This window comes from Pyrgilauda ruficollis, unplaced genomic scaffold (genome assembly GCF_017590135.1).
Source record: "Pyrgilauda ruficollis isolate IOZ18807 unplaced genomic scaffold, ASM1759013v1 scaffold97, whole genome shotgun sequence".
In the NCBI taxonomy this organism is placed as follows: domain Eukaryota; kingdom Metazoa; phylum Chordata; class Aves; order Passeriformes; family Passeridae; genus Pyrgilauda; species Pyrgilauda ruficollis.
Genome location: NW_024531821.1, coordinates 530,359 through 557,103, shown reverse-complemented (window position 1 = coordinate 557,103; position 26,745 = coordinate 530,359). Strand labels below are relative to the sequence as shown.

At 39.1% G+C, this 26,745-nt stretch overlaps 1 protein-coding gene across 3 annotated transcripts in view; it reads right to left on the bottom strand.

Annotated features, from left to right (window-relative positions):
* Positions 1–319: 319 nt before the first annotated feature.
* The window catches only part of ATP2B2 (ATPase plasma membrane Ca2+ transporting 2), a 228,873-nt gene continuing 202,447 nt past the window's right edge, over positions 320–26,745 (bottom strand). For 2 of the 3 annotated variants that reach the window (XM_041489963.1, XM_041489964.1), the window contains exons 19-23: positions 26,142–26,353; positions 24,428–24,535; positions 20,511–20,693; positions 14,317–14,403; positions 320–3,783 (exon numbers count right to left, since the gene is read on the bottom strand). In XM_041489963.1, the coding sequence (XP_041345897.1) occupies positions 3,472–3,783; positions 14,317–14,403; positions 20,511–20,693; positions 24,428–24,535; positions 26,142–26,353 (902 nt within the window). In that variant the 3' untranslated portion in view covers positions 320–3,471. The remainder of the gene's footprint in view (positions 3,784–14,316; positions 14,404–20,510; positions 20,694–24,427; positions 24,536–26,141; positions 26,354–26,745) is intronic. The other variant, XM_041489965.1, reaches the window with a different exon arrangement.

Genomic DNA, 26,745 nt, shown 5'->3' with positions numbered 1-26,745 from the left:
AGGGCCAAGATTAAGCTCCTTGTTCCCAAATTCACTTCATGCTTTGACTTTCCTGAGCACTCATGCAGCCATTTCCCTGCAGCACTCCCAGGAGCATTCCCACCTCCAGGCTTCCCGGCCAGGCAGGCAGGAATGAGAGCCCTGGGGGCTGCTCAGCCCCTGGGGCAAGGGAGGCAAGCTGTGCCTGGGGAGCAGGGTCCTCACTGCCAGTCCAGATTTACATCCACCTGCACATCCAAACATCCCAGCGGGAATCCAGAGCTGCATCTCGGGATTTCAGGTGAGAATAAAGAAAGCTGTTACATTCAGACCATTATTGTTCATGCTGCTTTGTGAATTTATTTCTTTAAATTTTCCACTTGTGCTCCTGCCAAGAGAGATCTATTAGACAGAAAGCAGCAAGAGTAAATCTTTATCATTTTGTTTCAAACTATAAAATAATTTACATCACATATTTTACTTACTTTTGTCTTTTTTGTTTGTTTTTTTTTTGAAACCACAAACATTCCAGCATCACACTGTAGGAATAAGAATAACAATAGAAAGCATAACCTTTTGCATAGTATTAAATGAACAGACAGAGTAAGTTCTTTATTTACAATTATTGTCTAGATAAAAAAATTCATAAAAACAGATGAATGAACATATATTAATAACCCCTAGTGGGATGGATTGCCAATGTACCACTGTATTGTTGTCCACAAATCTCATGCTGCTAAGTACAGTACGTAGAGAGCGAGCATTTATATATTGCAGGGAATTTTAACAAACTGATCATTTTGGTTTTTGATCCATTGTTCCCATCACAGAGAGGTCAAGCAATAAAAGAAAGGAATTGTGATGCACGACTTGTAGTTGAAAGGTCATAGCTATTCTGCTTTAAAAAAAAAAAAAAGTCTATCATTTATCATATACATAAAGCACAGTCTCTGCTCACAAAAGCCCAAGTTTTCTATGCATCTCAGTTTATATATGTTTTACTATATATACACAGAATGCAGTGTTCGTTTTCTTAACAGTTTTCAAGTCTGCAAATGGTACCTTAGGGAGGGGTACTCCTACAGGAAAAAATTCAAAAATTTAAAAAAAAAAAAAATGGAACCAAGAAAAAGCATGAAGAGTGTTGGAAAACAAAAAGGCAAACAGTCAGTGTGTTAAGATGCTGAAAAGAAACTGTTCCAGTATTAATAGCTTCTGTAGATGTTCAAGTCCAAAGCTAGAGGCTTCCCTGTAAAGAGATACCACTTTTGTCTTCTGGCCAGAGATGCCCAGAGGCCCAGGGAGCCAATCCGTGGTGAACAGGGGAGTGCCCAGTCACAGAGCACCTTCCTGCCTGGCGCCCATCCCTGGCTGCTGGGGCACCCTGCCTGCCCCCGGGGCTGAGGGTGAGCCACAGCCAGCAGAGCTCCCAGCCCCGAGTCCGGCAGCTGGCAAGGGGAGCTGCTCAGAGCTTTACCTGGCTGAGAGTCCTGATGCGCCCTCACAACATCGGGGTCAGTCTGCAGTTTGGCCATGAGTCTAAGCTTGGTTTGGAGAGTTCTGGCTTGGTTAAGCTGCTGTGACTGCAGAGATGCACCACTGTATGGAGCCAACTTTAGGACAACCAGAAAAACACCTTAACAACTCAACAGATCGAGGTGGTTGGAGGGTGTTTGGTTCCAACACGCCTGGCATTATCGATTGTGTAATTCCAAATGTCTTTTGCACTGTACAGTTATGGAAAAAATCATATGCTGAAAAGTCTCCAAGCAAACTTTATATTAAATACAAAAATTATTTATGAAAAATCTGTGATCCACAAAGTGCTTAGCATTCAAGTGGTTGACATAGCAATTGTATAAGCTCATAATTTTTACTTTTCTAGGGCTGTTACCATCTTGAAAAATGTTTTTTGCCTTCCATACTGCAGGTTTTCAAAGCAGCTTTCTTGGGAGAAAGCTGAAGGTAAAATAATGTATTACTGTGTTACTGCAGGAACACAAGCTTGATTTAAAAAAAAATCACACAAATCACATCTCAATACACAATTAATAAAGATTCGTTCAGTCCTAATAGTGCAGAAATTATATTTTCCTTTAAAAAAAATCAAAGCAACAACCTACAGTGATTTCATCCAAAATGCCAACAGCCCATACCTTGCAAATAATAAGGAAATAAATGCCTAAAGTACTAATCGAAAAGGATTAACACAGTATATCACAAGATTTTAACATTTCTTTTATCTCCATATAGACAAACCAAATATAACTTATTTTAAATTATAAACTCATTTAATGTCTCTCTAAAAATAGCTTCCGAAGCCATTGCGGTATGTCTGAAGAATGAAATAGCCTCCATTATTGTATGTTGCACCAAAACGAGTTCAAGCAGATTATCAGAGGGAAGGAAGGAAAAAAAAAAGGAGAGAACCTGATCATTTTGATTTTTATTTGAAACAAAGGAAGCCTGGTTTACCTCCCTGTATATAGGATCACAATGCTACATCCAATGTGTTATATTTTGGCTTCTTTTGTTATTTACTAGCAGTATCTACATTATTAAAAAAAAAAAAAAGACAAAAAAAAAAGAACCCAAAAACTAAATCAGGCAGAAATCAGAGCACGGTTGTAATAAAATATCCAGGGTGTGAGAGTACAGACATTTTCAATGAGCTGAGCTGAGCCATTTTTATACTACTTCGGCAGGAAGTGCTTTCTTAACCCTACAAATAGTTAAGGATATTATCTACAGGTTTGTAAACAAATTACATTCTTTTTTAGGACATAAATAAGTTAAAATAGTCAGAGCAATTTGAGCAGAAACAAGGCAACATGCCAACAAAGAAACTTTATATATATATAACTATATATATATAGATAGATATATACATATATATAATTAATTATCTATATACTTATATGTATATATCTCTATATATAGTCTCATAAATGTTTAAGTTCCTCTGTCCAACTGGTGCAAATCTACTGTGCAAGTTAAGCTTTGCAACTTCAAAAAAGTTATTTAAATTAATCTATACAATTGAGTCCATGCCACACAAGCATTTCAAAAACTCACAGACCAGTGAATTGGATAAATAGCCTCAGAAAGAAGTCCTCTGCAGTTCCTGCTTAAGGAGGAAAAAAAAAAACAAAAAGAAAAAAACCAAAAAGGAAATAAAAACAAACAAAAAGAGAGAAAGAAGGGCCAGCAGTGTACAGTACATTCATGCAGGAGGATTTTTTTTTTTGTTTTTGTTTTTCTGAAAGGGAACAGGGGGGTATGTAAATCAGCCATTCATTCTTTCCCCAAAACCATTGTGATCAACAATTCATTCACTTGTCTCAGAGTGAATAAGAGTTCAAACAGCTTTTCAGCCAGCAATGTTTTTAATATATATATTTATAGATCTCGGTTGCTGTGGGGTTTCTTATTTTATTTTACTTTAACTTTTTATATTTCTTTTTTTTTTTCTTTTTGCAGTGACCTTTTCAGCTAAAGTGATGTCTCCAGGCTATGTATTGGGCTTCCTGGACTAGAAGAGGTAGCTGATTTACTTGTATCAGTTGTAAGATTGATTCCACTGTCGATAGCACTGTTGTTCTTGTTCAGCGAGGACGGTGGACTCGAGTTTTTCTTGAGAGCAGGGTCTTCTTCTAGGTCTGTGTCATCAATGAGTGGGATGTGGGGCTGGGAATCTTCTATCCTAAATTCAGGATGAGTCATAAAGTTGTGAATAGAGGTTCTAGATTCTGGTTTTTCTAAACCTTCATAGAGAGAGCTACGGAATGCCTTCACGACGCGGATCTGGGGGGAGAAAAGGAAAGGGCTGTCAGAGGGCACGGCCCCAGGGCACAGCGGGGCAGAGAACACTTGGTGAAAAATGTAGCACATGGTTAGGGCAGTGCAGGCAGCTGGAGTCCAAAGTCTCTGGATGTTATATGCATAAACGAGTGGCTCAGTTATGTGCATTTTGAATGTCTGTACCGACTGCAATATTAAAATAAACCAAGGTTTAAAGCCATCAAAGAACTGATGGGGAGGAGTGGTTAAAGAAAGCCAAGGTCCACTCGTGTGGTACATCCCTAGTAAAAGACAAGCCATGTTAATTGTAATGCAAATGTCAAACCATGCATGTTGATAGTTTGGTGGTTTTTTTTTTTTTTTTTGCAGTGAGTAAGTAGAAAGGCTTTTTTAAAATTAAAAAGTCTCTTTTGTATTGTTGTTAAAAAAACCATTACACATAACATATCACACTTCACAAACAGAAAAGCACGGAACACGGACACGGTTGGATGGGTACGTATGAGACACACACAGGAGCCAAGTGTGAAAACTAGAATATCAATGTTTTAAAGCAAAATCTAAATGGATGCAGCCAAGAGCACAAAAAGCCAAGCAGACAAAGTACTAAGCGCAATCATGCTACCACAGGGGAAAAAAAAATAAAAAAATCACAGTTACCACATGAACAGAGATAACTTGCACACAACAACTACACTTGGAAGCCTGGATAATGTGAACATAGTATCGTTGAACCAACTTTTATTTGTCCTTCATGCAGATGTGAGGTAAACACTCGAGTATAGACCCACTGTTCTAGCCATTCAGCTTGTTAATAAATAGAAGAACATGAAGTAAAATAATGGATTGGTTGTTGGGTTGAATTGAGTCCCATTGTTAACAGCGAGCTGTTTGGATTTGGTGTCTCAGTCGTGCACTTAAATGCTGAAAGCCACATGATTTATGCCATATATGCAGTCTTTAAAGCAGGTCAGTGACCTGTGCCAGGGGCCACCTAATGCCAGAAACCACCTGGCAGAAAGAAGAGAGGTGAAAATCAACTCAAGACTCAGCCCAGCGATTCTCAGGGATGGTGCCCACCGTTTTCCCAGTAGGAAAGGGGAGGAGCAGAGTGAGGAGTGGGGACACTACATCCTCTATGGGTGGGCAAAGGGATGGATGCTCTCTAGTCCCAGGGACCTACCAGTTCTCAAAAGAAGTGAAGGGTTGTGCTGGGTTACTGCTGAAAAAAACCAGAACTTTTTGGAAGGGGGTGGAGGGGCAGAGAGGAAAAAACAGAATGGCAAAACGTGATCTGTTGGCAAATGTTTCATGACTAAGTATGAGTTCTATCCCTCTACTTCCATGTAGTCCATGAGCAAACCTTGAGCATTTCTCAGGGGGGAGAATAAAACACAGGCAGAGGCAGAAAAGGTGCAAGCAGGTACTGTGAAAGCTTCTCCACACACACTTGAAATGGTTTGGTGGTTGGCATGTGGATCTTTTTACATGTAAATATGCTGCACATTGTTGGTTGGCCTGATACACCACTGCTTTGGAAAGCTTTAATCCCTCTTTTCCTTGGCAGACTGCACTTCAGTAATGGCACAGGGCCACAGGGTTCCAGCTGTGGGGTCCAGCTGATCCCGTGCTTGGAACTGGCCAAGTTGTACAGAATTTCAGCACATTTGAGGAGGAGGCTGACTTGGTTTGGTTTTTTTTCTCTTTGATCTTGGTCCTTGTTTATGGTCTCTAAATTTGGATATTCATCATTTTTCAAAAATCTTAACAGCCAAAGTCCTGCCACGTTCAGATCATTGGGCCAGCCCAAATACTCTCCCTTCCCTTCACAGGTACATTTGGTAACAGCAGGGCACAGTACAAAAAGTAGTTCATGTGACTGTTTATGCTCCAGGTGAGAGGATTGGAGTGGCACAGAACGGCTCAGCCAGACCTTGGGGTGTGAGAATGTTTTAGGTTGGCAGAGGTGCAAGAGGGAAGATTGTCTTGCACAAAAAAAAATATCAACAAAATAAATTTCAAATCAGTTTCACCCACTGCAATCACACAATGTACCTAAGAGAGCTCCTGGAATTAAAAACCAGGGATTTATGAGAGCTGAATCTGAGCTGTGTGAGGGCTCTGTAGAGTCAACAGAGTGGGGTAAGGAATGCATCTGCACTGCTAAAAACAGAAAAGGTGACAAATCCCTTCACTATTTATGCCCTCCTAGCTTGTCTTTTCAAGAGCAGAATAATTAGTTTAAATGATGAAAACAATTGTATGACTGTTAAGACAGCCTTAAAACCACATACCCATATTGGCCTATTTAAATGAGGAAACTTTTTCTACCCTGGGTATTTTATAGTATGGGCTGATGAGGTGACATTTCTGCAAACCTCCCCATTATTTCTGCTTTCTAAACACAAATACCAGTCACCTCTTCAGCTGCAGCTGGATGCTAGAGCTTATCAATTAATGAGATAATTCTATTTTCTTGGAAACAGCCAATTTCTATGACATAGACTTAGGTTCTATTTGCCAGCTGGATTTTTTATAGTGAAGGTAAATTTTTGCTTAAATAAAAGAGTTTGATATTATCCTGAACAGATCCAGCAGAATCCAAAGACAGGAAAGCTTTTCTTCATCACACAAACTGTATTTAACTCTCCATGATTTAGCAAGGGAGGAACTGATGTCAGTTTGTAAATTCCATATCCCACAGTAGGGAAAGCATCTGTATTGCTTTAGTACATTAATCTTGGATTTCATTCCAAGCTCCTCGTCAGTCCAGGGAAAACTGCAGATTCCAGCTGTGTTTGACAGGCAGCTCTGCAAACGTGCCTGCCATGACCTGGATTTGGGGCTCTGCAGTGGCTCTGGAATTAATTCATTAATGAGCCATTGCAGGGGAGCAATAATGACTTTTAGCTGCACGGTCTGAAGATAGAACTGCAGCCTCTCACTTTGGGTTCAGGTGTGTGGCAAAATTTTTGGCCTGGACTGTTTGGGTCTTGAAAGAACATTGAGATGTTTCTGGAATGGCTTCTTGTTCACACTGGTTTGTAGTGGAAATATTAGCTTAGAACTGCTTCAGCTCTGCTGACACCTAAGGTAGGCCACCCTCTGAAGGCAGTGGTAATGGAAGGGCCAAACTGGGCAAGTCCCTCAAGCTGACAATAAATCAAATTAGATTTCTAAAGAGTTTTCTTCACAAGGGAGTTGTAGGAACCCATAACTTCACTTAAAATCTCTCTATAGAGATGTATATTAGTTTTCCATTGATTTTTCACTTTAGAAGAAACTCCCTCCTCAACTTAAAATATTGCGTACTGAGCTTGGCATCCAGAAGAAAACATTTATTTTTTTAATGTCACACATCATTCAGTGACAGAATTTCTGCATTGCAATAAAATTCAAAATCTCCTTCAAGACCTGTCCCCCAATGGATCAAATTATTGCTTGCAGGGACAAAACTTAGTGGAAACAAAGGCAGAGGGTTTGTTGCATGTAAAGGTGGCGTTTTTGTTTCTCTACCATAATACTACAATATTTAATCTACCTATTATAGCTGATACAACTCCCAGATTTAAAAAGATTATTTATCCAGAGTTACATGGCCCAACAGCAACAAGTTCTTTTAATACATGCTTAAATTCAAGGTTTGAGGTAATATCTGGTGTAAAAACGTTTTGGGGCTCTGCTGAAACAAAGCCCAGCCAGTTTTATTTTGAAGATAAAATCAAGCAGATGAACTTGGGATGTTGTTATGGCTGTAAAAGCATGGAAAAGCAGGGACATCCGTGATGGATAGAACCTGGGAAGTGTTGGTTTAGTATGAACTATGTAAGTTCATGTAATGGTGTTTCTTTATGAGACTGACAATGCCAAGGGAAGACAAACAGTGAGATACAGCTCCCTTTTCTCACAGTAATGGAGACAACAGAAAAAAATGAACTGCTTTTAACAAAAGACTGTGGGGACAACACTTCAGGACATTTTTGACATTGCTATAAGTTTCCACTTCTTTCTTCTCTGGAGCTGTAACAGAAAAAAACTCTTCAGCTTCATCCCACCTTGGAAGTCAGATTTATTATACTGCATCAGGCAAGAAAAAAACAAAAACAACAACAAAACAAAAAAAAAAAAAAAAAAAAAGAAATAGAATTTTAGATACTACAATTTTTTTTTCCCATCAGAAGAAAAAGGTGATATTCAGAATGTCAGTCCTAAGTACAACCATCTAGGCAAAATCCCCAAAGCCTGGTAAGCACCAAGAGCTGTGTTCTGGTTGGTAGTGTGTGGGCTTATACTCGAATGTTTACCTGGCTTCATCTAAGCCAAGTATCTGGAGTTTGGTTCACATTCATTTCAGGCTCAAGGTTAAAGACTCACAACCTCTTTTTATTTCACTCTCTCCTGCTGAACCCTTTTGTCCAATGTTCTCTAGCCCTCTGGGAAAACAAACACATTTAATATTCAGACAGTAGAGAGTAGGGCACTGCAACAGCAAATAAATTCAATACTGAAAGGTCAGTAAGGTGATTAGTATAAAATTGTAAACAAGAGGTCAGTTTTGCAAAGAGATGCCAACTCTTAGGTGTAACTGAAACTATTCTAGGTCAAGACTAAACTGTACAAAGGTAAAGGAGTTTGGTCAAGGACTATTGCATATGGAATGCCTTGAAATAGAAAACATCTTCAGTATATTGGGATTTCTTTTTGAATCCTCCCAGTTTTAGGTGAGTAAAATCAGATTAGGTCTCCACAAGAGATGCTTCTTGAATTGGGGTCACCTGTAAATGTTGTGCCTCATATATTCTGGGGACTAGGATGCAGAAGTTGAGCAAATTCAAACATAAAGTTAAAAAAACATGTATAAAAATTAGAAATTCTAGTTTTCTGCTTTAACGAGTGAAACAGATGCATAACATTATCTGTGCTGCTCTCTTCCCACATAAAGATGCAGCAAATCCTGCAAGGGCTGCTCAAAATTCAAACCACAGGCAGCAAGGAAAGCAGAGCACCCACACAGGCCTGGTTCTCATTCCACAAAAGGGCTGAATTCCACTGTATTTTAGAGCAAAACAGCAGAGCCCTGTGCAGGACTTCCACTCTTCCACAGCAGGATTGATTGCTGCAAAATTATGGAGTTGGACATTTTTGTATCAGTTTTAAATAAATCCCACAAGCCTTTAAAAGAACCTGTTTGTGCTTTAGGATCTAACCCTTCCTGCCATGGCACATCTCCACTTGAGAGCTTGGGTTTATATTTAGGCTCTAAATCTGCTTAATTTTCCTTCAGGGAGGAGATCTGGGAGTAGATTTTTATTTTTTTGCATATCCCAGGAGGGTTTTGTCAAACTTTGGTCACAGCCAGTGGGAAGTCCTAGGCTTTAGTATGGAACCCCGGTCTCTGGTTCAATGGTGCAACTTTTAGAAACATAATTTTAGCTGTGGGTTTGATTTAAGTTCTTCTTGTTCCATTTCCTCCTGTGATGGTTAAACCTGCCCACTGGTCTTGGTCTGTGATCTAAATGTAGATCGATACTGAGCAGCAATCTTTGCCTCAACATTTATTAAAATAGATGATTTCTTTAAAATAAATTAGTTCCCATTTTTCTTCATGAAAAAATTTCATCCAAACAAGACTTTACTTCAAGTTTTAACTCTGAATTCTCAATTATTTCTTTCACAGAAAATTAAATATGCAAGAAATATAGAAGCTCTTCATACATAACAGCTTGCGAACAGTTAAATGGAGTCTTTAAGATGATCTCTTGGGAAATGGGCTGTGAGAGCCACTGGAGCTGAGCTTGCTGAGTGCCTCACACAATTTGCAGATGCTCGTGGCCTCGTGCCTGCCCACAGCAAAGCCCTGGGTGACACCTCCACCTGTCCATGGCAGTTCCTGCCCTCGTGCCACCCCAAGCAAATGCTGAATGTTCTACACAGGACACGTTCTTGGCACATCTCAGAAGCTGCAACCATTCTTTGATTAAAAGGGGAATGGGAAAGGTTTTCTTGCCCAGCAAGTGAAGCCCCAATTCTGGAGGCTGTGGCCCCTCCAAGGGAGGCAGAACACAAATCCAGCCTTAAGGGTGCTGTGCTCTGCTCTTGCAGGAAGACACTTCTTAAAAACCAACCAACCAATCAACCAGACAGAAAAATAAGCCAAAAAAACCCTTCTGAGATCTGTATGATGGACAAATACCTCTGAGAGCGTTTTGTGGTTGATTGGTGAGGCTTGAACTGCTGCTATAAAATCTGGAGTTGTGACTCTGTTTTCTCCTGTCCCACCTTTCAAGTGGGTCATTTGAGGCCGCTGCTGCTGGGGTTCATGTAGTAAAAAGTTTCAAGTGATTGCTTTAAATATTCACTGCTAGAAACCTCTGACAAGACAGTTCTCATCAGAACCAAGAAAAGGGAACTCTGGGAGGTCTTTTTGCTTGGGTTTGGTTTGGTTTGTTTGTTGTTCCCCCAATGCTCCCTAAACTTAAAAATTAGAATGTATTTTGAAAGAAAGGAGAGATTTTTTTTTGCAGGGACCTGCAGTTCCTGACTGGTTCCACTTGGGAAGAGTATGAGCTCCATATGACAATGAGAGGAAGAGCAAGTACAAAGGAATATTAAATGTGTGTCTTTCTTGGAAAATCTGCAACTGTGCTCTTTTGCAGGGGTTACCTATTGCTAACACAAACATCTGAGAACCAGGAATACACAGAGTAGGATAAAGACTTGTTTACTTTGTGTACAGTTAGATATTCTCACCCTCTACCTAACTAAAAAAATCTAGTGCTGAAAACTTTAATCACATACTCAGTTTTAAGAACAAGATAATTTTTTGCGTTACTAATTCTGAGCTTGAAAAGGAAAAAAAGGATGCTGCATTGCCCCAATGTTCTGGGGTTTTTTCCCTCCAAATAAAACATAGAAAGAAATGCATATAAAACACAAATCCACCAAATGTTGTAGCTGAACCCACCCTTAACTCTGCAGCGGCAGAGCTTTCAAATGATGGAGGTTTGTGTGTGTAAGATCTGAGACCGCCTTGCTTAACTTCCCCATATTTTCATTTTCAGTAGCTTAAAGGTTTGCATATTAAACAGGTGCACATATTTAGTGTGCATTTAAATGAATTTCATAATTTGATCAGAATATTGAAAATGCCAAGTTTTAATTTGCAGAATTTTTTGCTCTATTTAAAGCTGCAATGTCTTTCAAAAGAGATAAGAGACTCACAGAGCTCCCTGTTATCCATTAATGGTGACATCCAGAAATTTGTCATTTGTTATTACAAATAACACCCTGGTGGCTCACTAGGGAGACTTTAGTATTGTATTCAATATTCCCTTTTACAAACTGCTTTTAATTAAGGGATTCCACAACTCTGAATGGGCCATATTTGTAAATAGCTGCTAATTACAGGTAATAACTTGCTGACCTGTTTCACAAACCACTCTAGGGGTGGATGCATTCCACAGGCAGATTTCTCTTTAAGCAAGCACTAAGCTTTGAATCAAATATAAATTTCCCCAAAAATACTAGAAAAACATTCCATTAAAAAAAATATCCAAAATTTTACTATAAACCTGCAGGAGACATCTCACAGATTGGTAAGATGTCACAATGAACTTTATATTAAAAATTAGTAACACAATTAGTGAAGAGCTTCATAAATGCTGTGTTGAATTAGACTGACATATCAATAGAGCATCATGTGATTCCTATTTTTTAATTAAGTATTCATTGTTATCAGACCCTCTCCACTTTGGGCACCCAAAATGCCACCTGAAATAGCCTAGTTGTTGCAACATCCTGAGCAGGTTTCAAGAGCTAGACCCTGTTTCCTTCCTATACTCTCAAGGTTTTCCCTCGATACTCCCCATAATACATTTACATCTATTTTCAACAATCCTGAAGACTGGGAAAGGCTTCAAAAACAGAAGTACAATTATCCCATTATTCTCTTCCACCCCATAGGAAGAAGAAAATGGGGTTTGAGCTGTTCTGAGCAGCTCAGAGGAAAGCAGCCAGTCCTGTGTGCTCACACACACTTTAAGCACAGAGGTGGAGAGCAGCCCTAGGTGAGCATTTTGCAACTGGGATTTCCTCAGAAAATATCAATTCACAAAACCATCCCCCATTTCTATGAAATTTGTATTAGGAAAGGTTTTCCAGGTTCTTGAATATGAGCAACCCACTGTAAATACCCCATTTAAAAATAAAAACCATGGGGGTTTTACTTGATGGGGTTTTTTTTCACTGCCATTCATAAATTTGTGTCTTTGTATGAATAAATCAAAACTTTCCCTAAGTGTTATAATTTCTGATTTAATACCAGCAGACATTCTGCTGTGGTAATAAAGCACCAACAGTCCAGAATAAGCACTTTAAAATCCCAATCTCTAATAGCCCTCTGACGTGGAGATCCTTATCTCTGGGAAGTTTAACAAATCAATCACCTGGCTTTTATTTTAGTGAAGAAACTTGGCTATAACCACGAGGAGCTCTGGACACCTGTTTTATTTCTCCAAATGAAAGGTGACAAAGGCTGGAGCAGATTCTGCTTGCTCCTATTAATTAACTTCAGCCCATAAATGAGTGAGGCCCTTGTTAAGGCACAATAAAATCCAATTCTTGCTTTGCTGCAGTGGAGAGTAGAGAGGGAAGATAAATTGTCTATTTAAATTTTATTAGATCTTTCCTCCCAGAGTGCTGGCCACAGCATGTTAAGGAAACATTTCCCACAGCACAATGACCTGCTCCCAATTTCCTGCTCAGATGGAGAAACTCTATCCCAGGCAATCATTCCCTGGATGAAAAGCTGCTTTGGGATTTTGGGGTTTTGTGTGCTGCTCAGTGTGGAAATGGGGGAACCTGGGCTCAGAAACCTCCATGGCTTCACTTCCCCTGATCCTGCAACTGCCCTGGAATAGTTGGGGCTGTTGGGGTAAAAGTTCTCAGGCCAAACTTCCCAGGACAAAAATAGAAAAATATAGAAAAATCTCCAAGAAGCAATTGCCAAAGCTGTAACCTAAATAGCTTTAGCAAAAATGAAGTTTCTCTTTAAATCCAACAAACCTTCCGGTGTTGCCCTCTGCTCTTGCTTGAAAATGCTTTAAAAACCAACCAACCAATCAACCAGACATGAAAAAAAAGCAAAAATACCCTTCAGAGATCTGTCTGATGGACAAATACTTCTGAGACTATTTGTGACTGTTTGATAAGATTTTAATTGCTGCTATAAAAGTCATGTTTCAATGTTTGGTGTGCAAATACTGATGGGGTTTGCACTCAAACAGAATAGAAAAGTCAAGCTTCCATTTTCTTGCAGGAGTTCTGGAATTTTACCCCCTTCTCTTGTCTGCCTTTTCTCTGTCTGCCTTCCCTTTCTCTGTTGGCCAGACAGATAAGAGCAGTTTCTTCTCTGTTTGGCCAAGTACTAAAACTTGTGTAAGGAATATACCCAATTATCTTCTGAAGTGTGTGACAGGCTTGTAAACTGAGTTCTACACATTTAAATATTCTTTTAATGCTGTAATAGAAATAGCTGCTCACAGTCCTTAATAAATAAAAATCTAGAAACAGTTAGATCTTTCTGAGCAACTGGAATTTTTCTGTTACTGAAGCAGCCATTCCTTATCAGCTGCCTCAAACATTTTTCATTCATTTCAGTACTGCTTCAGTAGATATTTTGCAGTATTTCTTCAGTAGATATTTTGCATCTTAAACCAAACTGTGTCAGGATGTTAGGATTCAGAAATCTGTTTCTTCTAAAAAATTTGTTACACTGATTTTGTTGTTTCAACGCTGTCCTTTAACTGTCTACGTCCCTCCTGCTTCAGTGCTTTCCTGCCAGTGAATTTAGAGGTAATAAATCTACATCTAAATAAGACAGAGATAATAAATCTAAATAGGATAGAGATAAGAAATCTAAAGCTAAATAAGACAGAGATAATATAACTGAAACTAAATAAAATAGAGAGAATAAACTTAAAGAAGTCTTTAATCTTTCATGTGAAGTTTAAGCCTGGCATCATAAACTAGATTTCCTGTTACTTATTCCTTCATTTCCATGTCTTTCCTGGCCGAGTTACAGAGAGTCTTCCTGGTGGAATGATCTGGTATCTGAAAAGCTCTAGAATCATTAAAAGTCTGTATTTTAGAAGCAGTAGAAAATAAAACCTGAAAAAAGAAAACCTGACAGAGAGCCCTCAAATAAAATTAAAATCCCCTCACTATGGGTAAAAAATGCCCATAAATTCCTGCCCTCACTGTGAGTTAGCAAAGAGACAAAGAGAGAACAACTCCTGGGGAGCATCTACTGTACACAAAGTAATCATGTCACGGGGTTTGGAGCTGGCTCAGGTGGGAGCAGCGCCTGGGGAGGGGCACAGGAGATGAATTTGAGGCCACTCTGGCTAAGTTGGCATCTCTGAGGGTCGGGTGCAGTAAGAATTCACACTCACGCCCAGCCGCAGCAGCAGAGGTGCTGGTAGGAGAGGAAAGAGCATTGGATAACGATACGTGACTAGGGCTAGAAATATTGGTTACATCCTGGGTCTGGCTTGTGACGGAGGACTGTCTCCTGAGAGCCCCCTGAAAGGAAGTGCCACTCTTGAAAGTATTGACTACTTCGATCTGTAACGGAGGAAAGAACGAGACAAGTTGCTTAAAGTATGGATACAGTTGCATAACTGACAGGAATAATCATGAAAAACAACAAATCAACCGTGCACGCGCTTCTACTCCCGTTGGAACCGAGGTGCCCCTTTTCAGGGCTTTTAGAAATGATTCAAATCTTCTGGCTGGATAAAATGAGGCAGCTCTGTAGGAGGCGGGGGAGCTGCATCACTTTAAACAAGTAGAAGATTTGAAATAACAGGTTTTTTAAAGTTTAAACCATTTTATTTAGAGGTAAATAAAATCAGCTGGAATACCTGATGTAACTAATCTCCGCTCTTTTTTTTCCTACTGAGTTTCAAATTATGCTGTTATGTCTCTCCAGGGGGAGGAAAATTCAGTCACTCAATTGGAATTTGGGGGATGGGGTCAGGGATGACACTCAACCAAAACAGAAAAATTTTAAAATTCAATATATGACTCTATTTTTCTACAAACCCAGGGTTGTCAGTACACTAGTTTGATAAAATAATTATTTTATCTGACTTTTTCTGTAATGAAAATTTGTAAAAAATTAGCATAGTGATAAAGAATGTTGGAGTTTTGTAACTGGAGATTTAAAAGTATTAATATTTTATCTTTATACAGAACACTTAAAAGCACCCAGAAAATGATGTGGAACTGGATTGACTATTGCAGCAAAAAACATCACAATTTTCCTCTTATTTTCATATGCCTGCTGTATTCCCTGTTTGACAGACCCAGACTGAGCACCTTCCTTTTACTCCCCAACACAGAGGGCGAGTTAAAAACAGAGCTGAGTATTTGAAGGCATCTTTGGCACCAGTATAAACCCATAAAAAGCAGGCTCTGGGTACAGAGGGAAAGCCAGGAGTAAATCCCACAAATCCCTACACCCCAAAATGTCCTCTGGGCTGCATGGGTGCAACCACAACAGCGGAACATCCACGGCAGGAATTCAAACAACTACTTGTGTGAAGTAACCCACTGTTACCAGACCACGCAACCCACATCTCTGGAGATTCCCAGCCTAGAAAGAGGTAAATTGGTGGCATTTTTATCAATTTAAACAGCACAAATCTTGGTGCAAACCCTCCTAAATTTTCCAAGTGGGAAGCACTAGAATGAATTTATGATTTTCTGCTGTGGTCAAACTTAGGAGAAAACCAATTTGTAGGGCTGCATCTTTATTAATATGGATGATTTCCCTCACTTAATCTTGCCTTTGGCCACCATTGTTTATTTTCCTGCATGTTTTTATGGGAATAATCAATGACACCCAGCTGGAAAAGGGATCCCAGGTTACTGTTGTGCAATTATCACAGTGAATTTTCCTCTGCAAAGCCCAGGTTTGTTCTGTCTGAGCCCTGGTACCATTTCTCTGTGCCCACCCAGGGCTGGGCAGTGTTCAGCAGTCCCCACAACGTTGGAGAGCTTTGGTTTTGGCAGCAGAATTACATGTCCAGTGCAAATCTCACAGTGAATCAAGGGTAAATCACAGTAAATAAAATGTGAGGTGAGTTTGCACGTGGGGCAAGGCACGAGGGGATCGTCAGCTCAGGCTCATGGAAACACCACATGGCTCAAAGCACTGGTGACATGGCACATTAAATACTCACCTGGAATGCTCTACAAAAGTAGAATTAAATACAGATCTTGGGTTCTCAGGGTCTAACCCAGGTGACAGAGCACTCTTCAAGAGAGACCATTCAAAAAAGACTCTAAAGACTCTCACTGAGGCATGAAATGAGTATTTCTGTGACAAACCCTGAGATGTGCAAAAGCCTTCCTAACAAACTGAGAGCCTTAGGTACAAGAGTGAAAAGATGAGGGAAGATCTGTATTTAATGGTTTCTTCAGAGAAGAAGAATTACAGCCATGTAATTTGCTTTTCTCCTGAAGAAATGAACTCCAGCTGTTCATGGATATAATTCCTGGTGGGAGGATGACAACCTCCCCAGAATCCTAAAAGCTGAACATACAGGGCTGTTCCCTGCCTGAAGCCAAGAAAGAAGAGAAGAACTTGACCCAAAAGTTTGCCTTCTCCAAGCAGAAAAATAACAAAGAAGAAAAGAGCTCATGGAAAAAAATAGTGCATTTTGAATTAAGATGGAACCTTTCCATGACAAAGGAATGCATTTATTTAGAACAAGTCAAGCTGCTAAAGAGGAGAAAGGAAACAAAAGTTCATAAGTTAAAAAAATTCCAACACCATATAGGATGCAATCATGTTTTGATTATAGGCCTTCAGGTAAAGGAAAAATACTGTCCTACATTTAAAGCTTATCCATAAGGTTGATATTTTTCACACCTGCCTCATTTTTCTCTATGTTCTATACTCTAGAAGATCCAATTGTTTTTTGTGTACACAGCAAATAAAAATATCAGTGATTAGCAATTTAAAAAAAAATTTAAAATCTGATAGTAGCAGAATAGTCCTGGCAGAACAGGTACTTCTTCCTGATTTTTAACACAGAACAGATTTTCAGAAGCATTTCTGTTGTCATTTATGTGAGTAGGACCCACGTCTCATTCCCCTAATCTCTAAGCAGGATATTAATTAAAAAAATTTTAAAAAACCCCAAAAACCAAAAAAAAACACCATTAAAAAAACCCCACCTTTCTGTAAGAAATAAAACAGTTTCCATTCCACTTACGTAGGGCTACCACAATGTTTTCTATATTAAAAGCTACATGGAAACCATAAAATGAGGTGCTGGCTTTTTATCCAACTTCAGAACCTCTTCCAGGAGTGACTTTCATGAAAAGAAGGTTTGAATTGGTTCAAAAGAAAAGTTTTCATGTTTTCTACATGAAAAATGAAGGATGAAATATGCAGTGCAGCACCTCTGTGTCGTTTTTTATCATCCGAAGAGAAACAATCTTTAAGTAGCAGTTACCCTGTCACCTGTATTTTTTTCAGCTTTTCCTTTTATTTTCAGCACATTCCAGGCAGTTGTTTCCCACCTGGGGCAGATAAAGCAAACTGAATTTCAGGATGAATGAAGCAGAAGAGGAAAGAATCAGGCCGCGGGTGTAAAATTCTGACAAACATGAGAAGTTTTTGAATCTCCTCGCTTCAGAACGTTTCCATTCTCAGATGTGAGGGAACTGGAGAATCTTTCAATACACAATTAAAAGAGGTGAGATGCGTATTTTTTTCTCTGTTTTTTTACTCCGATTATGAAGTCTGGCCTGAAGGTGAACTTGGTGAATTTCCCAAAGGCTGTTAGACCTGCCAAGAGGGTGCGCTCAGTCTTGTCTTCCTTCTGAATGAAGAATTTCTGAGAACGGCAACAAAAACTTGGGGAAAATCGCAGACAACTGTTGGAAAGTCCTGTCTCTATGCAATTTCAGACCCCTTTTAGATCCTCCTCAAACGTGCATCTCTAAGATAAGCCATTTGTGAAGCTTCACTCCTCAGTGTTCATCTGAGAGAGCTTTCCAGGAAGGAAACCCTTCCATTCAGAGCACACGTCCATCCAGAGATTCCCTGTTGTATATTTATCAGAGATTCCCTATTGTGTATTTTGTTCAAATCTAAATGAACAAAAAGAGGCCAAAAAGAGCATCAGAAGTCGATAGCCAGTCTCTGGCTTAGTTATGTGCATTTTTCATATACCTTTCTTTCATTTAAATTTATGTGCGTTTTTTATAGAAACAGAAAATTCCCAGTGGAAATCCCTCCTCTGGTGTCTTGGGCTGAGCCCTCTGTTTGAGAGAGGATATAGACAAAAAAATCTCTTTAACAATGCAAAATCTCTCTGACTGTGTTGTCAGTTTGGATGGGTTTAAAAGGGAGCACTCCAAGGAAGAACTGTTGGGTGTCTGAAAACAACACCCAGCCTGTTGTAGGTTCTTTCTTTCAGCAGTGAAGGCTTTGCTGGGAGCTGAGACCACCTGTCCAAGAGCGACTGAAGAGAAAATAAGGTCAAATAACCCAATTTACAGCACAAGTGTGGAACCTGGTGTTGTTAGGATTGAGTGACCAATCTGGTCCTGAGCCCAGAGTTTCATCCTAGTCTGCCATCCCCAGAGATATAAAATGAGGGGATGCTCTACCTTCTTCCTCCACATCTCCAGGCGTGCATTAGACAGCAGAGGATTCCTGCAAATCCTGCCAGGGATGCTAAAGACATCCCAGCCCTTTCCAGGAGCTCTTCTTTTGCTGGCCTCCTGAGAAATGTGTTATAAGGGATTGAATCCACCTGGATGGGCCCCCTCCAGCAGGGATCAAATTTGACCTAAGTCCATCACTCTCCACTGCACACCTGGGCACTGCTTTGGAATCCGTTGGCCCATTTTCTTTCTTTTTGTATATTTTTTCTCTTTTCATTCCACAGATGTGAAATGGATGCAAAAAAATCAAAGTCATTGAGTAAATAAAATGAGAAGAAAAATCACGGAAGTCTCTTGGCACAGAGGAGGGAAACATCCTACTAGAGGTGCTTCTACAACTAAGAGCGGAAAGGAAACCAAGATGGATGTTAGCAAAGAGACATAATTAATGTTCATTTGGGTTTAAGTAGTGGAAAAGAATCATTTCTCTGTGAATTAAGTGGACAAAGAGATGCAGAACTAAAAGCTACCTCTCAGACTAGAAAGACAACTGGAAGGACGTAATTTGCTTTGTGTTGCTTGAAGTTGTTTACACTCACCCCAACCAGAAAGACATCCTGACAGAAGTGCCAACAGGCAACACTCCTCCTACAGCCACCAGGGAGAAAAGAATGCACATTTAGAGGTCATCTTTCCCTGAAGATCACCAGTACCTGGGCACTTTTTGTCACGACTGAAATTTGAATTTTCTCTAGTGATGAGTGCTCTTGACTCAATGGAGTCAAGACACACAAGCTCAGAGCTGAAGATCCGTATTTAATCACTTACCACAGAACCCTGGGAATTCCCCAGCTCTTAATCTCTCTACATTTTATGCTCTGCAGATGCAGCCAAGAGATCTCACTGCCCTAATTTGTCTTCTTTCCATCATTTTTTCTAAAGTCATGGCTGCATCTTCCCCCCTCCCAAAAAAAAGTATCAATTTGTAGATGTGAAAAAGCAGAATGTGCTGTTTATCTTGGACGAAGACAAAAACCCCAAATCTTCTGAGACAAAAATGTTCTTTAGAAGATTCTTTCAAGAAAAAAAAAGATCATTTTCTTAATTATTCACCTCTTTTTCTTGTCAGGCTCATGTAAAACACGCACATCTGATGTGGTGATATCTGTTCTCTGCTGCAAGCTGGCAGAAATACTTGATCTTAGAAAGATCAAGCAGAGCACACCTGAGTGCAATGAAACACTTCACTGCAATGGAAAAGGCAAAATACTTCACATGATTTTCTTCAGCACTCCAGGACAAATTTCACAGCTCCTTAACTTGCACTATATTTAGCACCATGATTCAGTGCAAAGGTCTGGTATATTAAAAAATGCCGTGGATTTTTGTGTTTAGCAAAAGTTGGGGAGAGATATTTCTCAGGAATCATTCCTAATAGCCAACTCTTACACCTCAATATTTAATGGATTCTTAATTCCTACTAAAATCCAGAACCACATTTTTCATTACCTAATGGGAAATAAAATCAATCCCTTTTAATCGTGATCGATGTGTGGCAGTGCCAGAACTGGTTTTTTTTAAAATCAAATTAACATCATACTTCAGACTCAATTTCAATTATTCTGTTAGTGCAGCAATGGCAGCAACAATGTAATTTTTTTTTTTGAGCAAATCAAGCAATACATTTTAGAAAGCTTTCATAACATTCTGCGAGCTGACGTTGGCCAAGCAGCACAATTTTATGAGCTGTCATCACTCTAGGAGAAAAAGAACATCCAGTCACGGTATTCCCAAATCACAGATCCCTGGTTTTGCATTTGATCATTTTATATCTTTTCAGTTTACCTCTTCTGCTGCACACATCCCCTTTGCTCAGTTCCCCTACTTTGTTTTTCATGTTTTTCCTTCGAGAGCAATTAACCAGTGCCATCCTCCGCACACACAAACACTCCGTGGCTTTCCTGTTAACGTTATCTTGCCTTGATCTCACATTAATCAGTTCTTTGGGTGTTTCTAGACCTTGTGGGCATTTATTTTTAGCATACCTGGGTCTGGATTCTGTTGAGCCCTCGGAACCAGAGGATTTGTCCACGTCGGAGTTCTCTCTCTGCATGATCTATTTCTTCAACATCTTCATTGAGCTCTTCCTCAGGGACCTCCTCCTTCTCAGTGAGCCTCCCTGCCTCCTTTAAAAACTTTAGCCTACTTGTTGGGATGGTTGCAATGACCTAAAATTATAAAAAAGTACTGAAAACATCAGCCTCATTCAAGAGCAACAGTATAACAATCTGCTAATTACAGAACAGCAATCATATTTTAGTAAGGTCTATAAAGGTGAGCTAAGCCTGTTCCTAGCAGCACTTTGCACTCGGACAACTCCATTTTAGTCCCAAAAATATTTAATTTACTGTGTAAACAATTAGCATGACTTGCACCACTAAACCACAGTGTGGAGCAGGTTCAAGGCTGGGAAAAGTCTTATCAATAAAAGAAACTGAAAATAAAGCAAGATGGAAATATTTCAGTGTAATTATGTAAAGAAAACTTAAGCAGATTGATAGCTCTGAAATTAGAGTTTGGGTATTTGTATGGTAATGGGAGGTGAAAATTCGTTGTATCTCATGCTGATAAATCTTCTCACACTCCCTTGGTTCATGGATTCAGCTTCCCCTTGTTCCAGCAGCTGGAATGCTTTTCTGGCATTTATCAAAATTGAGTTTTCTGAAAGGTGTGGATCTGGTTGTTGGATTTCTCTTAGGGCTGTCTCTCACTCTGTGTCCTTACCACCAATAAATTCTGATTAACTTAACCCCTCTGCTTATTCTGCTTGCCCACCCAAGTGGTTCTTGGAAGTAACTAATACAGGAGAATAATCTTTAAAAATTGCAGATACTGTAGCTGGACAATTATCTTAAATGCATTTCAAGGTTACCCTGTTGGGCAGTCATTTTCTCTTTGTTCTGATTCCTTGCATAAAACCAGGAGCAAATCATGGCAATTTGAACAAGACATTACCTGGAACATACTGAATGCTTAAAGCAAATCTCCTGCAAAGCAAATTTTTAAACCCACTTAGCAAAAACTGCTGCAATTTTCTTTTTCATCTTCATTTCAGCAGCGAGCAACCACAATTGTGAAGCTCAGATGTATGAAAAATGAAGAGAGAACCAAGAGAGCTGCCAGAAAATTGGTGAGGAGAGCTTTGGAAAACTGGAATGGATGCAGTGAAGACACATGGAAATGTTCTGGATATTTTCAGGGTGAAAGCAAACCTCTGAGTTTGCTGAGGGTCTCCTTGAGCTTCACAATCCACGAGGCCAGTTTTATTACAATGTTTTAAAGACAGATTGAAAAAAAACCCGAAATAACCAAACCAAACCCAGTTTCTACACTACTATAAAACCTTTTTAAAGGGGGGTTGAAAAACAAGATGCAAACCTGGAAAATTAATGGTGTGGCATGAGCAACGACAGAACGGGAGAGAAAAAGAAAGGGGAAATGCTCATCAATTAAATACTTACTGAAAGTCCTTCAGCCTCCCGGCTTTCAAACTACAATGCCAGCACTCTACAGAGAGAAACTACTGGAAACTCTGGGATCTGATGAAAAGTGACGGTGATAAAGGATTTTTAAACTAAAATATTCATAAAAATAACTTTACTGGGTCAGAACTGTGTGTGACAGAATGTTCCTCTCTTGCAGCACCTCACCCAAGCTGATGAGACTCTGCTCTAATTCTTTCCTTAAGGTGTTTACATGGCTTTTTTTATTATTCATTTATTCTCTGTATCTGCCAACACCCACCCAGTTCAGGACACAGACTCAATAGATGCAGATTAAAGAACTAAATATTCTCAGAAAAATGATCACAGTTTTAGTAAGTGATCAATAATTCTCGGAATGGGACAGGAAATACTTTAGAAAGTCTTGGTTTTCAGAATGGATGGGAGCTGTTAGAAAACTGTCCCTCCAAGCACCTCAAATTGACTTGCTGGGAACTTTAAATTAAATTCCTTTCAGAAGTGCTTGCTTTGACACCCAAACTTGGAAATCTTGACTGCCTTTCGTGGGTCACCAGAACAGCGGATTCAGCACATGGATTAAAAGAAAAATAAGAATAACAAATTTGGTTTGTGCTGAATTAGAATGAGTCAGAGCAGCAGAGAAAAGGCTGAGACAGAAGAGAAGCATCACTGCTAAAAGAAAAGAATTCTCTCTCACTGAAGAGCTCTATGAAGAAAGACCTTGTCACAGACTGTAAATCATGTAAATATGGACATAATTGATTGATTTTAGCATCCTATTTTCTCTTCTTGTCACTAAATATTGACCACAAGACAGATATTTTCTTCCCTCTGTATTCGCTTTCTTCTCAGTGCTAAAACTGTGGAGGTGTTCCAATATCAGTTTTAATTTAATGTCTAAGGTCTCACAATAAACCTGGGGCAAGTAAAGTGGAAAAAAAAATGCTGATATTAGTATTAGTTCTTGGTGGTTATGTAATAACCATGGATAACAAAATTTAGAAGCCAAACTATTTGATCAAAGGCTGTGGGAAATTTTCACAGCTGAATGAAGCAGTTTGGATTCTTCTCCCTCTCCCTGTTTGACTTCCCCTTTCTCCAAAGGTTAGTATATTTTCCAAACAGTAGGAAAAAAACCCCAATAAATCTTTCCTTTCTGAGATTATCAAACTGATTTTAGGTCTTCCTCCTGCAAGGCCTTAAGTAAAATCCCAACCTTAAGTAATAATTACAGCAGAATAATTTAATAGTGATGATATGCATTAAAATATAGGTGTGCATTAAAAGCTGTTCTGATTCTGAGCTTTTTCTAAGGAAAACTGAGGCCGAACTTTCAAACAAAGTTTGTTGGTTTTTTTTTGGTTTTTTTTTGTTTTTTTTTTTTTTTTTTTTTTTTTTTTGTTTTTTTGGGTTTTTTTTGTTCCAGAAGAGAACAAATAATCAGAATTGAAAGCAAGCATTTATTCACTACAATTCCAGTAGAACCACAGAAGAATTAAATTGCAGTGGGCAATTTCTTGACTCTTCATAGAGGCAAACTGTGGATCTACAAATCTCTTTACATCTGAGAGAAAAAAATGTAACGTCACATTTTTCTTTACTGCACCAGGTGGCAACAATTTAAATATCCTGTTAGTGCATTCAGAGGTGAAAAAATATTATTATTATGAGCTTTGCAACCTGTGTTTGCACATAAAAGAACAATGTAGAATGTTAATAATACTGATAGTGTGTGTGTATATCACTTCCAGAGAGTTATTCCCAATTTATCATTGACATTTTTTTCTTCATCAATGTATAATTCTATATTAGCCAATGATGACAGAGGATATGGCAGAAATTGAAAAGGAGATGTTAATTTAACTGCCATTTTCTACAACTTTTAAATGCAAAGAAATTCCTTTTTTTTTTTTTTTTTCACTCCCTCTTCCATCCTTCACACACAGAATTAGATGGATGGAGAATCACAGCAGAAATATTTTAAAGGCACTGGAATTTTTCCTATGACAGTAGCCAGAATGGCAATTCCAGCAAGGGAATGAGTTGGTTGACCTAGAACTGGAACTTCATTTCAGCTCCAAAACTTTGCCACATCCTACAGGAGGAATTCTATTCCAGGAAAGGTCACAGTGCATTTGCCTTTTTGTTGCATTTTTTTGTGACTAAAAGACTGAAGTTGTGACTCAACCTCTTTCATAAAAACGCCTAACTGAAGATGCCCCTGGTGATTGTACACCCTACTAGAAAGGAAATATTTTAAAATTAACAAAAAACCCCAAAGGAACAGAGGGATAAATTATCCTTGCTAATAAATCCCTCCTTGAAGCTCTCAGAGAGCACCTTGGGTTTCAGTGAGGGCTGCACTGGGCACTGAGAGAGGAAATCACAGGATTATCAACAATATCGCCCCTTTGAATGTGCAGCTCCTGAATGCTTACCTGACCCCACACCAGCTCTCCTAATCCAATAAATACACACCACATCCACTGGTCCAGCTGCAGGGGAGAACAGCTGAATGGTTTTCCTCCAAACTGGACAATTACTATCTACAAAGAGAAGCATGAGGGAAAAGGGGTCAATTTTTTCAGGGAGAAAAGGCAACAAAACAAAAACAAACACAGCTAGACAAAAAAAACACAAAAAAAACCAACAAAAAAAAACCAAACAAACAAAAAACCCCCAAAACAAAAAAAAAAAAAACCCAAACAAACAAAAAACCCCCAAAACAAAAAAAAAAAAAACCCAAACAAACAAAAAACCAAAACAAACAAGCAACAAAAAAACCCCCACAAACTTCTGCATCCCAAATTAAAAGTGTGAAAAAGAAATAGCAGTTCAGACAGGAGTTCCTCAGCCTCATATTTAACAGTGGTCAGATATGAATAGCCAGGAAGAAAGGGAACAGGACAGTCCCTGTGTGCTCTCCCAGCTCCTGATTTATTGACCCTAATCCAGTTCACTTTGGAATGTCCATTGCAAGAGAGGCTTTTCCCTCCAAGTTACATTTTATTGAGTATTTACAGATGTGCTTCATGGAGGGACAGAAGGGACACAAAATTCTAGAACTGTTGGAGGAAGGGGGTGGGAGAACCCCACACCTTCAGCAGGATAACAACACACAGAGGCTGAGCAGACTGAGAAGGTTTTGCTAACTGCAAATCAGATATTATTGATATTTCTTTTTAATATTGTTGCTGCAAAATCAGGGACCTGAAATGGCATCCAGAGATTTAAATTGTCCAAGTTTTAAACTCATGATTTTGAATTAGATGTTAAAAACCATCACTGTGAAGTTCTGCTCCCATCACTGCTGCCCTTCCTCCAATATTCAGTTCATTGAGGAGTTTCCCTTTTCAAATCTCTGTAGCCCAAGCTCAAACTGCTCTTTCCTCCTCCTTCCTCCTCCCAGGAGAAAGGTGCCAATGCTGAGCTGCCACTGCTGAGCTGAGCAATAACGACAAGATAAAAATAGATTTCTAAATGATAATATCAAATACTACAGGATGGATGCCAGCAAAAGAATGGATGCAGGAGCAGGAGGGGGAATTCTTACAGAATAAAAATTTGTGAAAATTGTTTATTACTGAGAGCATGTTCACTTGTGATCGGACAGCAAACTCAAGAGAGAAACATGAGGAATCACAATCCAGAGGCATCATTGCTGGGAATACTGAGCGGCTTTGGGCAGTGGCATTGAACAGAAGAACAGTTCAGCATCAGCTGTTTGAAGGTATATTTGTCTTTTCAAGGAGTAATAACATAATTGTAAAATGCTTTGCTGGTATGCTATTAAACAATTTCTTCTTTAAAAACCAGTTACAATATCAATGATTGCTGTTATTATTGTACATGCTGAGATTAATTTAAGAATTAACCCAGTTATAAGGACCAAAATTTCTGTTTTATTAGCATGGCTACATAATGTTTTCCATTATTAACACTTGTGTTGATTGAGAAAATACACCAAACCAGGTGGTTTACTCTTAAATGGTCTTCCTGCAGCACTTAGATTTAAAATTAAAGAAAAAAAAAAAGAAAACACAGAGAAGAAAACTCCCAAACAACTTTGTGTTTGATTTTTTTGAGTGGGCTTGTGATGATTTGAGTGATGATCTGTGATGAACAGTAAGTGATTCTTGGCCAGAGCTTTACCTGAATAGCAAAGGTGCCCAGGACAATAGTGCAAAAAATGGGGTTTCTGAAGATGCCGTCGAAGACGTTCCTCTCGCCGTGGATCTTGCGGGCGTTGATCTCGTTGAAGAGCTGCATCATGACAAAGGTGTTGAAGATGATGGTGTAGTGCTCGGAAGGAGGAGAGTGAAGAGGGGCGTTCCTCCCGCTGTCAATCTTAAACATTTTCTCACCTAGGTATAAGACAAAAATAAAAGTTTTCTCCAGAATGAATCAAACCAATTTATATTCCAGTCATATTCTTCAGCCTTCTCTGCTCTGCTTTTTCTAGATAAAACTTTTCTTGGACCAATGAGCAAAACACATCTCAACTGAGCAAGAAGCTGTTCAAATGCTGGTTTTTATCTAACAATACCTAACTCCTATCTGACAACACCTGCACTACGTTGTCAGTCCTGCTCTTACCTACCCAAGTAGGAATTACTCTAAGCACTCAATTCTTTCAGGTGCAACAAAATCTTAAGGTCATTGCCAGAGTGTTTGAATTTTCTACAGTGGTTAGAAGACATTCCTCTTCATCAGGTTTTACCCATTTACTAATCCAGTAACTTCTGCTAAGCATTGA